At 43.6% G+C, this 14911-nt stretch overlaps 1 protein-coding gene across 4 annotated transcripts in view; it reads left to right on the top strand.

Moving 5' to 3' along the window:
* The first annotated feature begins 281 nt into the window (after nt 1-281).
* The window catches only part of ttc3 (tetratricopeptide repeat domain 3), a 30810-nt gene continuing 16180 nt past the window's right edge, over nt 282-14911 (top strand). For 2 of the 4 annotated variants that reach the window (XM_030101102.1, XM_030101099.1), the window contains exons 1-28: nt 282-419; nt 3970-4049; nt 4146-4176; nt 4523-4682; nt 4769-4847; nt 6394-6447; nt 6565-6697; nt 6802-6887; nt 6977-7071; nt 7203-7265; nt 7376-7430; nt 8816-8978; nt 9593-9632; nt 9728-9788; nt 10013-10043; nt 10884-10944; nt 11174-11261; nt 11334-11483; nt 11624-11704; nt 12166-12275; nt 12359-12485; nt 12671-12793; nt 12872-12973; nt 13059-13151; nt 13273-13337; nt 13924-14060; nt 14196-14513; nt 14606-14881. In XM_030101102.1, the coding sequence (XP_029956962.1) occupies nt 3981-4049; nt 4146-4176; nt 4523-4682; nt 4769-4847; nt 6394-6447; nt 6565-6697; nt 6802-6887; nt 6977-7071; nt 7203-7265; nt 7376-7430; nt 8816-8978; nt 9593-9632; nt 9728-9788; nt 10013-10043; nt 10884-10944; nt 11174-11261; nt 11334-11483; nt 11624-11704; nt 12166-12275; nt 12359-12485; nt 12671-12793; nt 12872-12973; nt 13059-13151; nt 13273-13337; nt 13924-14060; nt 14196-14513; nt 14606-14881 (2851 nt within the window). In that variant the 5' untranslated portion in view covers nt 282-419; nt 3970-3980. The remainder of the gene's footprint in view (nt 420-3969; nt 4050-4145; nt 4177-4522; nt 4683-4768; nt 4848-6393; nt 6448-6564; nt 6698-6801; nt 6888-6976; nt 7072-7202; nt 7266-7375; nt 7431-8815; nt 8979-9592; nt 9633-9727; nt 9789-10012; nt 10044-10883; nt 10945-11173; nt 11262-11333; nt 11484-11623; nt 11705-12165; nt 12276-12358; nt 12486-12670; nt 12794-12871; nt 12974-13058; nt 13152-13272; nt 13338-13923; nt 14061-14195; nt 14514-14605; nt 14882-14911) is intronic. The other 2 variants (XM_030101101.1, XM_030101100.1) reach the window with 2 other exon arrangements.

Here is a 14911-nt window from a genome sequence, read left to right as displayed (position 1 = left end):
AATTTTTTTCAGATTACTATTAGAACTGTGCTGCTTACACTTGTAACTTCTGTAACTGCGATGTGTTCTGGGATTAATAGCGTAAATCTATTCTATTCTTTTCTGTTTTGTAAATTTACACGTCCTCCTATGAGATGTAACTTTCTTTCTTTTTCCTTTTCTCTTAATTTTTATTCGTACTGTCCATGTGAAAATACCAAACAATTTGTCCAGTTGGCAATGTGATACTATAAATAAAGTTTTTTTTGGTTCGTTTTAAATAAAACCCATGGAGGAGAAGCCACGCCTCCTGGCGGAGAGCGTCGCGTGGAGCGCGGCGCACAGCGCGTGAGCGGCGTCGCTTGCTTCCGCACACACGAATATGAACAACGCAGGGGGACAGCTCTAATAAAACCCGTCACTCAGCACTACGGTTAAAGGTGGGTGTTTTTCCTTCGCGGGTGTTTTCGTGGTTGTTCATCTTCGCTGTACTCGGTTTGAAAAAGCGGTTATTGGGCTCGCGCTCTGGAAGCGAGAACAAAGTACGAAGAAAAGTGTCGAAACGCCCCAGAAAGGCCACAACAGCATTTAACTTCACTATGAAATACCATTTCAGTAGTTGACGGCGCTGGGACGTCCCAAATGCCGGACCATCCGGAATTTAATGCTTCTCCGTAGGCGTCCGTTTGGGTTAGCTCGGATGCTAACGATGGATGCTTTGACGTGGTTTTGACAAAGTGGGACGCGGCCAGGCGGGCTTGAACAGAAAACAGAACAAACTCGTACGTGTAGTCTGGAAAACACAGCAGGCCGCACACATTCTGGACTGGTGAGTCTGTTATTGTGGCTCATTTGATTATCTGGTTCCAGGATGTGGCTTCATTCGGGTGTTTCGGGTGTTTTGCCTACTGCTGCGAACAGAACGTGAGCAAATGGCGCTGAAAACAAAACCTGGGCTGTGTTCGAAACCGCATACTGTCTACTACATCCTTACATACTCATACTATGCATCCTGCATCCTGCTTACTCAGTCCATCAAACAGTATGCGAAGCGTTTACACTACAGCATACTACATAATAACCCACAATGCATTGCACTTCTTCCATGAGCAGAAATCGATCTGCTAAAGCTGATTTCACTTTAGCTCTAAACTCGTCAAATGTATAACTTCATCGAGATTTTTTTTTAAATTAGGCGACAAAGTGGTGGTTTACAGCCCGAGTGTGTCGTTTATTTGTCCGAATATCAGCCGTTTATGATTTTGTTCGGACGAATTCGGCGAAATTCAAGCCAGCCGCAGTGAGCAACGCACTTCCGGTTATTTTCACCAAAATAAACCACCCCTTTCCCTTTCTCATGCAAAACAACCTCAGTGATAAATCTGTGCTTTTACTTTGAAAACAAGAAGGCAATCTTTCAGCAATATATCTCGCTTAATATCGCCGTTTGGACCGGTGTCCCGTTAACGGACCACTTATTATGCCAATTATGATGCTGTACCGACGGAGAGTTTTTTCGGCTCTTCAACAAAGATCGGCTCGCCGTCTTCGGTGCATCATGGTCGCTTTCAGCAGGGACTTGTTCTCAGATGTAAGGTTTTTTTTTCTTTTTTTTACTATTTTTAGTCATTGTCAATCCAATCAGAAATCTCGTAACATAACACACCTACGAGCACAAACAATGGAGGGAAGATTAAATCTAGAACCATACTCAGCTTGCTAAATGTACATCATGAAGAAACGGTCATTGTGAACTGAATAAAGTTTATTCAAATGTCCGTCGCGTTGCATCTTGGGCAATTTCAGTATGAGTAGTGAACACACGATGTATACTCAACATTTCTGGCGAATGCAGTATGCATCCGGGGACTTCTCGCATACTCAAAATCGCATACTGCCAGTGTAAACACACTGCATACTCAATAAGTTAGTATGAGTAGTACGTAAGTATGCGGTTTCGAACACAGCCCTGGAGATTTCCGAAGAAACCACACCTACGTTTACTTAACTTTCAGGACTGAGCTCCAGCAGCAGCCGGGACATCGTGTTAAGAGTATAGATACTGTAATTTAGTCAGAGTTATGTAACTAGCTATCTCGTTTTTGGTGATTGAGTGTGGGTGAAACCAGGAGTCTGCAGCCTGATGCTTCCCCTGGAAAAACTCACATTTCAGCCTGTTAAAATTCCCACACAAGAGTTATTTAAAAAGTCTTGTTTCAGGGGATAATTTGACTGACGAAAGGTGAAACAAGAAAATAGCTTTAAATAAAAAAAACTGAAAGAAATGGCAAAACTTCATGAAATAGCTTAAAAATAAACTGGAATTTAATAAAGAGGAAAGTTTAAAATTGCAACAAAAAAAGAGCAAAACTTTTTTTTTTTAATGGCTTTTGTACATGATATGAAACTATTTTACACTCATTTTAGAGGTTAAACATGTCTTGCTGCTCCACTTGATTGGATGGAAAGAGACAATAGTGGCTCTTTTGCTCATTGAAGTTTCAGACTTCTGGTTTGAATTCTCTCACAAAGGACATAAACATGAGTACTGTGCTTCATTCACACTCAGTGAGGTTTTCAAAAAGTTTAAAAACTGCCTTTTAAACTAACTAAATGATTGTTTCAGCTAATTCCAGTGCAGCCGATGCCAGCTGACTTATGGGCGAGGGCAGGTTGACCCTGGACAGGTCTCCAGTCCATCACAGGACAAACAAACATTCACACACCTAGAGACAATCTCTGATTCACCACTTGACTGCTTGTGTGTGTTTTTGGACTGTGGGAGGAAACATGTCAGCTCTACACGTAGGCCCCGGTAGTATTTAGTATCAAAAATGTTTTTTTACCCCTCAGTTAAACACTGTGAATGTATAGATAACACGTCTGCAGTAAAAAATGAAGAAATCAATCAGGTGACAGAAAAATACAAGAAATAGTCAACCGGGCATTTAAAGAGTCTCCTTTAAACTAATATATGTTTCTCTGACTCCTTGATGATCATTTCATTGCAGTTAGTTTAAGACAGATCTGGATATTTTTTCCTTTTTTTCTGATATTTTATAAAGCTTGTGTGTGTTTTGTAGACTATTTCTTGTATTTGTAGAACAGCTTTTTAGGGAAGATGAGTAAGCATCAGAATAAGCCCTTCAGCATATTTATCATAGGTTTAAGATGTTTTCAATCGAAGCATTATTGCAACAGAAAAATTACTCGGCACAAATTTTCCTTTTTTTGTTTTGTTTTTTGAGACATGAGCAGTGTCATTGCTTTATTGGCTATAGCTGTATATTTTCATTCACGCAGAATAATCTGAAATAGATGTTGTAGTTTGTTTGTTTTTTTTATTGCTGGCTCTATATCCTGTTTACACCCTGAGCATTGGCTTCCAGTTCCAGGTCAGGCCTAACAGATGTTTGCCTTGTATTTTCTAGCATGCAGCCACACCCCATGCTGGCTCTACTTCCTGTTCAAAGAGTTTTTCCTGTTTCCTTTGCTCATGTGGAGGCTGTTGGACGTCTCTCCCTTTCAGTTCATGTTGGAAATGTCATAAAATGAGTCATGTTTTAATTTGACAAGTTACACAAACTGATTAGATTGGAATGAAAGTTACGACATGTTCGCTCAAATCATAAAAGCCAAAGGACCACACATGACGCTGCTTTTTAAGGAAAACTGAAATTTGGGAAACTTAGCAACTGTGCTCCAGCTGACTTTTGTAAAGAGGTGAACTTGGGAGTGGAAGTTCACAGGTTTGATCCTCACAGTGGCGTCAGCCTCGACGGCGCAGGTGTAGTGAATCAAACCAGACGTGAAACCTGAACGTGCTCCCAGTTAGCTGAATTCACGCTTTGTTTCAGTAATTCCTTCCGCAGAAGCGTGATGACAAGCCGCTGTGTGGGAGTAAAGCTTTCAGGGCGTTGGCCTCAGAGGATCGGGACGCGCTGCCTGGTGATAATGCCATTTATTGATGTGTGTGAAATGTGTTTCCAGAGTTTGGCAGAATGTCAGATTCTGACTCTGACTCAGAATACGGCATGGATTGGTTCCACAAGACACATTACAAAACCAGGGTGAGTTTTAAAAAACAAAGTTCACTTTTAACTTTATGTTCTTGTTTCCTTTCCGTCACTGACAAACTGTTTTTTTGTCTTTTGCTCTTTTAACAGCGTGACACCATCATCACGTTTCGGCCCACAGGTAAGAAACACATGAGCTTCTTTTTTGTTCCAGTTTCGTAGTAAAATTTGACCTGAGATGATAGATTGTTCTCGGAATTGGCTGCTTGGCTGTTGGCACGGCGTTAACTGGACAGTAGCTCATGTCTGATAACGTAACTCCACACTTATCTCGCTGGCTCAGGCCTGCTGACTGCTCTTTAAAATATAAATTCTCCTGCTGAAGTGTTCGAAGTAGCATGAAAAGGAAATTTGATCACAAGCGGAATTATTTTTTTTGATCTGGACTAGATTTCACAAGCAAAGAGTTGTTTGTTTTTCTGTTTCTCGTCCCTTTATGTCGTCTCTGGACGTCTTTGTTTTCTCAGACGAGATTTTTGAGAAGTTCAGTCTCATACCCGTCGAGACCAAGAAACTTGCCGTGCAGCGGATGAGGATTTGCGCGTTCTGGCTCCCGGCCCTGCTGCAGCCAGAGAGGCACCACAGCACTCTGGTCTGGGCCATCGACATCGGCATGAGACCCCGGAGGTCAGGGGCCGCTCATCACCGTGGCGATTCCTTCAGTGAAACATCATCGTTTGGCCTTTTAACAGTTTGTCGTCTCCCTTCTGCAGCAGCAGCGATCTGAGTTTGGACAATCTGGCCGTCATTCACTTAGTTGAACGGGTCCTCGATTCACTGGAGCAGGCTTCTGTGAGTAAATGATGAAAACGTTCAGTGTTTTGGGAAATGAATCCATTCTGACCAGGAGTGTCCAACTCATTTCAGTTAAATGAATAAAAATGTCTCGTTTTTGTTTTCCCTCATCTGTAGAGGTTTTCCCCGACTAAGAATTTACATAGTCGAATCTGATTCGTCCGATCCTGCTGATCGTAGACTGATAGTGGAATCTTTCTTTTTCTTTTTTTTTGTTTTGTTTTAGAATCATTTGAATATAAGCTACAGCAGAATGTTGCATTAATAATAATAAATAACAAAACAAAACAACACTTTTATTTTTTTCCTACACACTGAAACACAGACTGGAACAAAGTGTCGGTAACTTTAAATATGAAACGAATGAGGTACCGTAGTTCAAATGAGCAGAACCAAACCCACTTCTAACAAACGGGCTAAAGCATGTAATTTATTTATATTTATTATCTCTGCAGATAAGCTAAAAAAATTTGGCTAAACAATTTCTCACATTATCTGCTCAAATTAAATGAAACAGGCTTAATTGTGCTGTGTCGGGTCTGTTTGGCAGCGCAACATCCATGCTAAAACAAACACTAAATTAAATAGAATGAGCCTTTTAGATTAAAAAATATATATATATGTATATATATATGTATATATACATAATAACCTAAAATATTACAATTAAACGAAATAAAAGTCAGCATTAAAATTGAGAAGTGTGTGACAGAAACATCTTTCATACACCCAATTATCTGGCTACTGACCCGTTTAAGTTGAAAAGCCGTATAGTTGTTGTGGAATGATAAAGGAGCTGCTGACACAACTAGCATTTGACTTTTTTTGGATCATCTTTGACTTGTTCTGAAGTTTTTTTTTTCTGACATTGTGAGCCTTTCAAAGTTAAGCCAAATCACCACCGAGATGCTGCTCTGTGACGGAGCTCTGCGCAAAATCGGATTGTGCCACTCACCATGGTGGTTCATTCACAAACACTAAATAGATAGAATATTGAATAAAACTACAAGTTAAGTAAATTTATCCACAGTATATTTGATAGGCTAACATGTTTATCAAATAGGCTTTATATCATGTTTATTTGAAAAAAAAAAAACAAGCAATTCTATGTAAAATCAGTCATTCAGCACCCCCATGCAGCTGTGATGGAATGGTCCTCGTTTAATAACCACATTTTGTGATGCTTCGACTGTATGATTGGCCGTCAAATCAGGCCCCTTCGAACGAATCATCGACTGTCTGAGGACACCCCTACTCATCTGTGTGTTTTTCTTTTTTTTTTTTTTTTTTCAATCCATATTTGTCAGGACTTGTCTGAGGTCAAAGTCCACCGGCGGGTCTTTATCCTACCCTGCTGATACTCGTCACTGTAGAAATCATTTCCTACTTTTACAGCCGCAGTGGCGTCTCGCTGCCAGTTACACCCCCTTTTCTCTCCCTCAAATAGAAGTTTTTTTTCTTTCTCCGTCTCATGATAGAAAGTTCTGTTTTTATGTGAATTCCTGCTCTCGTCTTACATGTTTGTTTGTCCTCTCACTTCCAGATGAAAAGGGGACGAATAAGACAAATTGTTGCCATCAGCAACATGTTCAACTTGGTAAGTTGGACTGTAATAATCCAATCAGGCCCGATTACCAGACGTTTTCACGTAAAGAGGGACCACTTTCTTTGCGTCTTGGGCGTCTGTTTACACGCCAACCGTTTGATCCCACAGCGGTCTCCCAAGGCCTTCCACGACGCGATGATCTACCTGGAGCAGCTGGGAGACCTGGCCTTGCACGAATTCCTGCAGGTGTTCCAGAGCGCCGACACCTGCAGCACCGTGTTCCACCTGATCTTCACCGAGTGTAAGAGCCTGCAGAGCACACACACACATACACACACACACACACACACACACACAAACACGCTCTGCAACACAGCTGAAACTGTTGTCCCCGATTTGATGCAGTTGCCAAGTTTATCCAAGACATGGGGAGCGACGTGGAGAGGACGATGCGGTCGCTGATGCATAAACCAGCCGACCATCATGTGGAGGTACTGCTTCATACATTACAGCTCAATAAGTATGTGTTCTGCACACGAATCTCTGCTGAACGTTTAAATCTGTTGTGTCCCTACTGTAGAAAAGTGAAGAAATGAAGAAGAAAGGGAACAAACACTTCCAGAATGAGGAGTTTGGCGAGGCTCTCAAGTTTTACACTGAAGCCATCCGTTGCTAGTAAGTCTCAAAGTCTTGTCGATGTTTCATGTGGAGTTTTAGTTCCGTACTGTCGGGTTTATGTGTCAAACTCATTTTTTTGGGACTGGTAAATGAATGTTTTTCTAACGGAAACCTTCTCGTCTCTCCAGCCCCGACAATCATTTTCTTTATGGGAACAGAGCGCTGTGCTACCTCCGCTGTAAGCAGTATCTGTAAGTACCTCGCCGAGAGAGAGAGAGAGAGAGTGTTGCTGAGTATTTCTTCCTCATTGTAGCAAAGCGGAGACCCTAACTCTGTCTCTCTGTTTGGTTTCTCTTCCCAGAAAAGCAGCTGGCGATGGAGTCCGTGCCACACTGTTAAAACCACTCTGGGCTAAAGTACGTTTGTGGCGTCGGACCCGAACCTGACGAGCTTCGTTTCGTTCCGTTTATTTGGGCATATCACATAACATAAACATGTCAACAAAATATACAAAACCATTCAATGAAAGCCCAAAAGGAGTAGGCTGAAGCAGAAGCTTATCAGTGCCTACCCCTTCCCATATCTCGTAATTATATCACTGAGGGTCACATGGCAATGTTGTTGTATTTATACATCATTTTATCATCCACACCCAGGCCATTACACAGTAGCATGTGCCTGCCTATGAATGTGTGTGTGTCATGTGGTACAAGATTCATGTCCTGGCATGCCACACAGTGTGTGTGCATGCCTGGACATGAGCTGCATCATTAACCAATCAGTCATTATTCGTCGTTATTCGAACCAAGCACACAATATTTCATATTATTACAGTATACTCATAATCATACTATGTCCGACAGTATTATTATATTTTGTGTGTTCATTTTCCATACCCAGGCCCATGCACCCTAACCCGTGCATGTGCCTGTTTATGAGCGTGTGTTATGTCGTACAGTATTCACTTCCAGTGTTATGTTTGTCTGGCATAGTTATCAAAAATACGGCGCATATACAGTTTTTTGAATTGATGTATAGTTATGGCACTTTTTAGGTTCCCATCTAAGCTGTTCCATAGATTTACGCCTCTCCGGGTAATACATTGGCTTTTGAGGGTCGTACGAACACGTTGAACTTTTAAATTAAGCATTTGCCTGGAAGAATAATTGCCCTCTCTATTAGCAAACAGACGATTTATGTTACCGGGAAGTAAATTGTTTCTATTGTTTCTTGCCTTGTAGAGTATTAACAGAGATTTCAAATGTATTAAGTCCTCAAGCTTTAGAAGGCTAGATCTTAGGAACAATGAGTTTGTATGGTCCTTGAACCCCACGTTGTGTATGATCCTGATAGATTTTTTTTGAAGTCTGAACAAAATCTCCAAGTGGCTTCTGTAGGTATTTCCCCAAACCTCTACACAGTATGTGATGTAAGGAAGGACAAGTGAGCAGTACAAGATTTGGAGAGCTTTTTGGTCAAGAAGGTGTCTGCATCTTCTCATAATAGCGATGTTTTTAGCCATCTTAGTTCGGATACTGTTGATATGCAGCTTCCAGCTCATGTTGTGACTCAGAATCACTCCCAGAAACTTGTATTCTTTCACTCTTTCTATTTCAACATTATCTATTTTAACTTGGGTTTTAGTGTCTTCTTTGATTTTACCAAATAACATGAATTTTGTTGCGAGTACATTTAGCGATAATTTATTTTTATTGAACCACTCTTTAATTTTACAAAGTTCTGCTGTAATCTCAGTCACAAGGAGGCAGGAATGTATTGACTCCTGCTTTCTCCTTCTCAGGGACATTATCGATACGCCGAGGCCCTGTTCTTCGTCGGACAGCCACAGCTGGCCTTCAGCGCCAACTCCAGAGGCCAGGAGCTGTGTAAAGAGGACCAGGAAGCGAGGAGAGACCTGGCAGCGCAGCAGCAGAAATTCATAGACGCACTCTTAGATTCCGATGGTACCGCAAACATTGGTTTTTTTTTTTATTTTATTTATGCTTTTTTCACTTTCACTTTTTTCACTTGAAGAGTTTCTTTTAGTAGCATGTGTAGCCGTGGCCTCATTATGACGTTCAAATTTGGAAACTGTCTGTTTCCTCCCTGTCTTGCACCACATTTTGTGAAAATGCCTGCTGAGACGGTCGAGTTTGAGTTGGGTCCGCTGATCCTGAAATAAAAGGATTTAGCTCCTCCCCCTGACTGTGCCCCCACCGTGTGTGTGTGTGACAGAGTGGGCGTGGCCAGACGCGTTCGCGTGCATACCAGGAAGCAGGCTCAGAAACGGCGTGTTCTGAGGAGGCCTCCTCAGAGCCACTTTTCCGAACAAATGATGAATTTGGGGCGAACAACGTAAATACTACATTTTTGGGCTTCTGAGACCGATATGACGTGACTGAGAAATAGCATAATATGTCCCCTTTAAACCAGCTGAGCATTTTCCAAAGGAGAATTCAGTCTGATCGATGGGCACAATGTGGAGGAAGTGAATTCTCAGCTGGATTCCTTTCGAGGTGTTGATTTGTATAAGTGGATTTAAATCTTAATTGTTTTTTTCTCCCTCTGTGTCTTTTAGCACTGACGTCGGTTTATAAGGCGCCAACTCCATGTAAGAAGTACGTGTCTTCCACCTCCCAGCGAAAGTGCATTACTATTCATTGACTTTGATTTGAGTCTTGTTTTCATTTTTTCCACTTTGTCTCTCTTGCAGTTCCAAAGGCGGAGGAGCACATCAGACCGGGGAGGCTGTTAAAAAGACGTCTGCGCCGAAGGTCAGTGGTTATTCAGCTCTCTTCAGTGAAACATTGTTTCTTCACATTTGAAATGTCAGAAAAACGAACCGGCTTGATAAATGTGAAACTTCAGTGTTCAAACAGTAAACACGAATTTAAACTTTTAAATGTTTAGCTGTTGGTAACGATATTTTCTAAGTTTAAAGTTCTAAGTTCATTAAAGCCTCCGTGAACTCCGTGTGTCTGTTCATGTGTGTTGACAGGTGTCAGAGGTCAAAGGTGATAAACAGCCAGGTGAGTTTTTTTTTTAAATAAATTAATTGATTGGAAATCCTATTAGTCTGCACACGCAGCTTTAGAGTTGGTCTTTTGACAGAAATGTGGTTTTCGTCTCGGGATTGTTCTGATTTTCTGTTTTTAAGCAAAAACAATATCAAAATGATCGATAAATAAGCCTCATATTGAGAAGAAACGTGTCTAAGATTGGCCGTCATGGTGAGATTGAGAGGTCAGAAAGTTTGAGATCGGCTGACATTTTAACGGGATGGTGATAGTTTGAGTAAAGGACTCCCTCGATCTTCCACTGACGCCTTCGTCCAGTCAGATCTGGGAGAACCAGACACCAGCGTTCATTACCGAGGCTCCCAGCTCAATGATCCTTATTCTCCACTTATGTCTCCTTGTTCACCAACTGACTCACACATGTAGATGTGATCAACGCTCCTTTCTAATGTCGGCATATTCTATAGGGTCTCTCACACACACACACACACACACACATACATATACACACTTTCTGACAGAATCATGCCCCTCAGTGTTGGGATCCACACGGGGAGGAGAGCATCCAGGCTGTATAAACATCACACACCTCCTGATACGACCTTCATGCTATCTACAGACTGGTGTCACGTTCTACCCAGTCGCTGGAGTTATCTTTGCAGACATTCCTTCGACTGGAGGGTACACTCCCACAGTTCAGCTCCTGCCTGATGACTCGGGGAGATCATAGTTTCTGTCCTTTCCTCATCCATTCTTGCTGTGACCTTCTCATCTTTGAAAGCGGGAGCGTTTGTTTGGAAATGGATTTGATGTTGCAGGCTGTAAAAAAGGTGCATTTTATTGTCCTTTCAGCCAAAAATGACAAGACGGCGCAGAAGCAAAGCAGCACTAAAGAGCAGAAGCCTCCAATAAGGTAAGAAGCACTGCGCTTGGACTTTATCTCATGAACTGGTGAAAGATCTTCTGTTCCAGCTCAGTTTAGTCTTTTTACAGAGAATTTGCACGGAGAGCTGATAAAGCCTCATCTCTGCTGCATGATTCCACTTATCTTCTGTTTTCATTCGTCTGCATGGACGATAGAATAACACACAGAGACTGAAGGAGCTTCACTTGGTCATCAGCCTGATTTCTGGTCTTTTCAGTGAGTCGTCTTCCAAAAATAATAAAGCCGAATCGAACAACGCTGCAAAGAAGAAGGCAAAAAACCGGAATCCCCCGGCTGAAAACAAAGTGAGACGACGCCTGGCGGAGCCTCCCAGCCTCGGACAAACACAGGAAATGACCCGATGTCTTTCTCTGAAGCAGAAGGAGACCGACGGTAAGAGCGAAGTGTGTAAGAAGCTGAGGTCGGCGGTGCAGGACGCCCACGCCGCCCTGGTGGACCTCCGCAGCCGCAACGCCGAGCAGGCCTTCAGCCAGGCTCTGGCTCTGCTGGAAACCACCACGCCCAAGGTGAGCAGGACCCCGCTCTCACTGCGCCGCAGCGTTGGAACAGATGTTGACACATGGAACGAAGACGTGATCCGTGACTTTCCTTCGCTCTGCTGCTTTTGGAAATGCTCTCAGCGCGACGATTTGTTTTCCTCTCACAGGAAGTCGGGCTCTCCACGGTGGACGTCCTGCTGCTGATGTTTGGCCGAGCGTCGGCGCTCACAGACATCGGTCAGCCTGAGGTAACTCCCACTCCGAGCACGGTTTTATTTATTCATACACACTCCTCGGTGTGTGTCAGTCCGGAGGGCAGCGCTTCTATTGAGCTGAAGCAATCAAATAAAGCATCGCAGACAGATTTAGAGGAAGAACCTTTTACAGAGGATGTTATAAAAATATATAAACACACTTTATTGATCCTGTTCATGTGCAGGAAATTATTCCTGCTACTCAGACAACAGAAATAAATCTTGCAATGATCATAAAAGCTTTGATATATTGAGTAGCAATAACATTACTGTATTGTTAGGAAAAAATTAAATATTTAAAATATTACTATAGCATGTGGTGTCTTATTGTTCTGTCATGATCTGATGTCTGAGGAATATATAAAAAGCAACGTTACAAACAGGAGTAGTGAGGTTTTACAGTGTGCATATTACGTAACAGTTTTCACTTCATTTGTGCCCGTCTGTTTCTTCAGGAGCTCGCAGAAGCCCAGAAAGTCCTGGAGAAGATGAAGTCTTATGAGGACCGGACGTTCCAGTGTCTGGTTTACTACGCCGTCGGCAGGGTCTTCTTCAGGGAAAACAAGTGCTGCACTTTTTCCTCTCTTTTCCGTCTCGCTCGCGCCGGTCTCGCACGGCGCTCACGGCCCTCCTCCGCCTTCTCCGCAGGTTCGCTGTGGCTCTGGAGCAGTTTTCGAACTCGATGCAGATGGTGAAGAATCAAATCACTCCCGGGAAACTCACCTGGCCTTTAACAAAAGAGGTTGTGAAAGAAACGCAGCCGCAGTATTTTAAGGTACGGCAGCGCGCCAACTCCACATTTATGCAGCAACAAGTGAAGCTGTGCTTCTGGAAAACATACAAATAGACAATCGGTAAATAATCTCATGGTGTATTAAATTATCAAACTGTAAACACTGGCGCTTCAGCGCGGCAGCATTGTCCTCGCTCTCATGTTTTCTTTTGTTTTGGTTCCTCCAGGAACATTTGAAGAGCGCCATCGAGTCGTGCCGGTTCCCGCCGCCTCCAGACGCCATTTGCCGCTTGGATAAATGCCTCTCCTCCGTGAAGCCGGAGATCTTCTTCACCGACCCGGATTTTAAGGTGGGTGTCAGCCGGGCCGCCGTCTGAAGGAGCCCACACAGCGGACTGATTTTTAAGTGTGTGTGTGTGTGCGTGCAGGGCTTCATTCAGATGTGCTGCTGTAAAAGCTGCATGGTGGAATATCACATGACCTGCTGGAAGAGCCTGAAGTCGTCGGTCTACAATGAAAAGAATGAGAAGGTCGAGTTGATTCCTCTGCGTTTCCAGTTTTTCTGCCGAGAACAAACTGAATCAATCGGCTCCTTGTGTTTCTGCTGCTCCGCAGGATTTTCTTCATGAACCGTGTTTGACTCCCGACTGTATCGGCCTAATTTGTAATATCAAAATCTACGGTCCGACGGGCCTGGTGAAGTGTAAGGTGAGAGAAACCTCTGGAGATAAAGCACGGCTTAAAGATTGGATTTTTTTTATTATTTATTTATTTATTTATTTTTTTCAGTTTTTCATGGTGTTTTTATTGTTTTGCTTCCTTTTGTCAGTTTGAAGCTGCTATCCTGAAACCACAAACCCCCAAGAAGCCTAAAGTCAATCAGACGTGTACAAGGTCAGTGCCACAGCTTCCTGCTTGTGTCTAACTGCCACTGTCTTTGGTATTATGGTCTGGATCGGGGTTTTTTTTCCACAAGGCCAGGCTTCAGAAACTCACATTCTTCAGATTGTCTGATTTCACAACACGTGCGGGTCGAGACACGGTTTTTTCTTTCAACCTAATGTGGAGTCGGATTTTCCTCTTTTAACTTATAAATGTGACATTTAAAAAAAAAAGACAGGTTAAAGTGTCATCCAGTTATCGAACAGTTCATGAATACGACAGTCGAACAGACTGGCCTCATTTTTTGGTTTTAGGTTGGATATTTATAACTTTTTTAGAGCTGAATCATGGACGTATACAGGCCAAGCTGTCTCATGGTCTGTTTTGTTGCGCTTGCTAAAAAGAGAAAGCACATCTGTGGTTCCTGATCAGTTGTAAAATTTGATAGACCAAATAGATGTATAGAGATAAGATCTTTTGCTTGTTCCTCAGCCTTCATCATCAACTGCCCTGAGGTCTGCCACAGATAGAAATAGACATGAAAAAGCTTCTGCCCTTTTTTTTTTTAAATTGCTGTTTCTCGCTTCTTCTTTTTTAGTCTGAAGAAGTTAAAGTCAAAGGAGGAGCGTAAGACCAAGAGGAAGCTGCACAAACAGTCGTGTGAGGAGAAGCAGTCCTTCAACGAAGAGATCCTGCCGCAGAGCCAAGACTCGGCGTCTCAGAGTCAGCAGAAAGGTGCTTCCCCGTGACGCCCCCCTGCTTCTGAATCTCACCTGCAGCTCGTCCGCCGCTCTGACGGTCGTTTCTCGTATGAATGTAGTGATTCGGCTTCAAGTGAACTTGTTCTGACTCTCCCTTCACCGCTTTCAGCCTGGCTGCTCTACAGGGATCGCGTCCTGCTGCAGATCAGCCAGAAGCTGGATCTTCTCCGGGAGGAGAAGGGCCTGGACGTCGTGGCTCTGACCGGCAGCCTGAAGCCGTGGCTGGAGCTGGACTCGTCTCGGGGGAACCAGGTCGCGGCCCAGATCCTGGGCTGGCAGCAGGAGCAGCAGACTGTGGGGCGGGCCGTGGAGCTGCTGCTGGAGAGGAAGAACCGGGTCTGGGCTCGAGTCTTCGTCCACCACCTCAGCGGCCGCTCGGATTTGAACCCCAAACTGAGCACCTGGGCGTGTCAGCTCAACGACGCAGGTCAGTGTGACCCGGCGACGGTCGCTTCAGATACTCCGTGTTCCCTGGTCGTGGCCTTTTGTAACGCCGCCGTGCCGTCCGGCTCTCCTCAGGCCTGAACGCGGCCCGGTCCTTCATCGAGCGCCACGCCGACCACCTGGAGCAGCTGGACCTGGCTCTCCTGCTTAACTTCGCCCCGCTGCAGGAGATGGTTATAGAAAAGTTCGGCACCAGGCCGGAGCTGTTTTCAAGCATTGGCTTGACTGTGACTGAATACCTAAGACAGGCTCAGCCGCAAGACATGAGGCTGTTTATCTGGACTCTGGAGGAGCACAGAGAGGATTATGTCTCCTGTCACACTTTACTGGATGAGTATTTTGATATGATGGGTACGTATTCCCTCTGCCGCCCGCTCTCGG

Source organism: Salarias fasciatus, chromosome 10 (assembly GCF_902148845.1).
Source record: "Salarias fasciatus chromosome 10, fSalaFa1.1, whole genome shotgun sequence".
NCBI lineage: Eukaryota > Metazoa > Chordata > Actinopteri > Blenniiformes > Blenniidae > Salarias > Salarias fasciatus.
The sequence above is the reverse complement of the archived record's forward strand: the minus strand, read 5'-3'. Positions and strand labels throughout refer to the sequence as shown.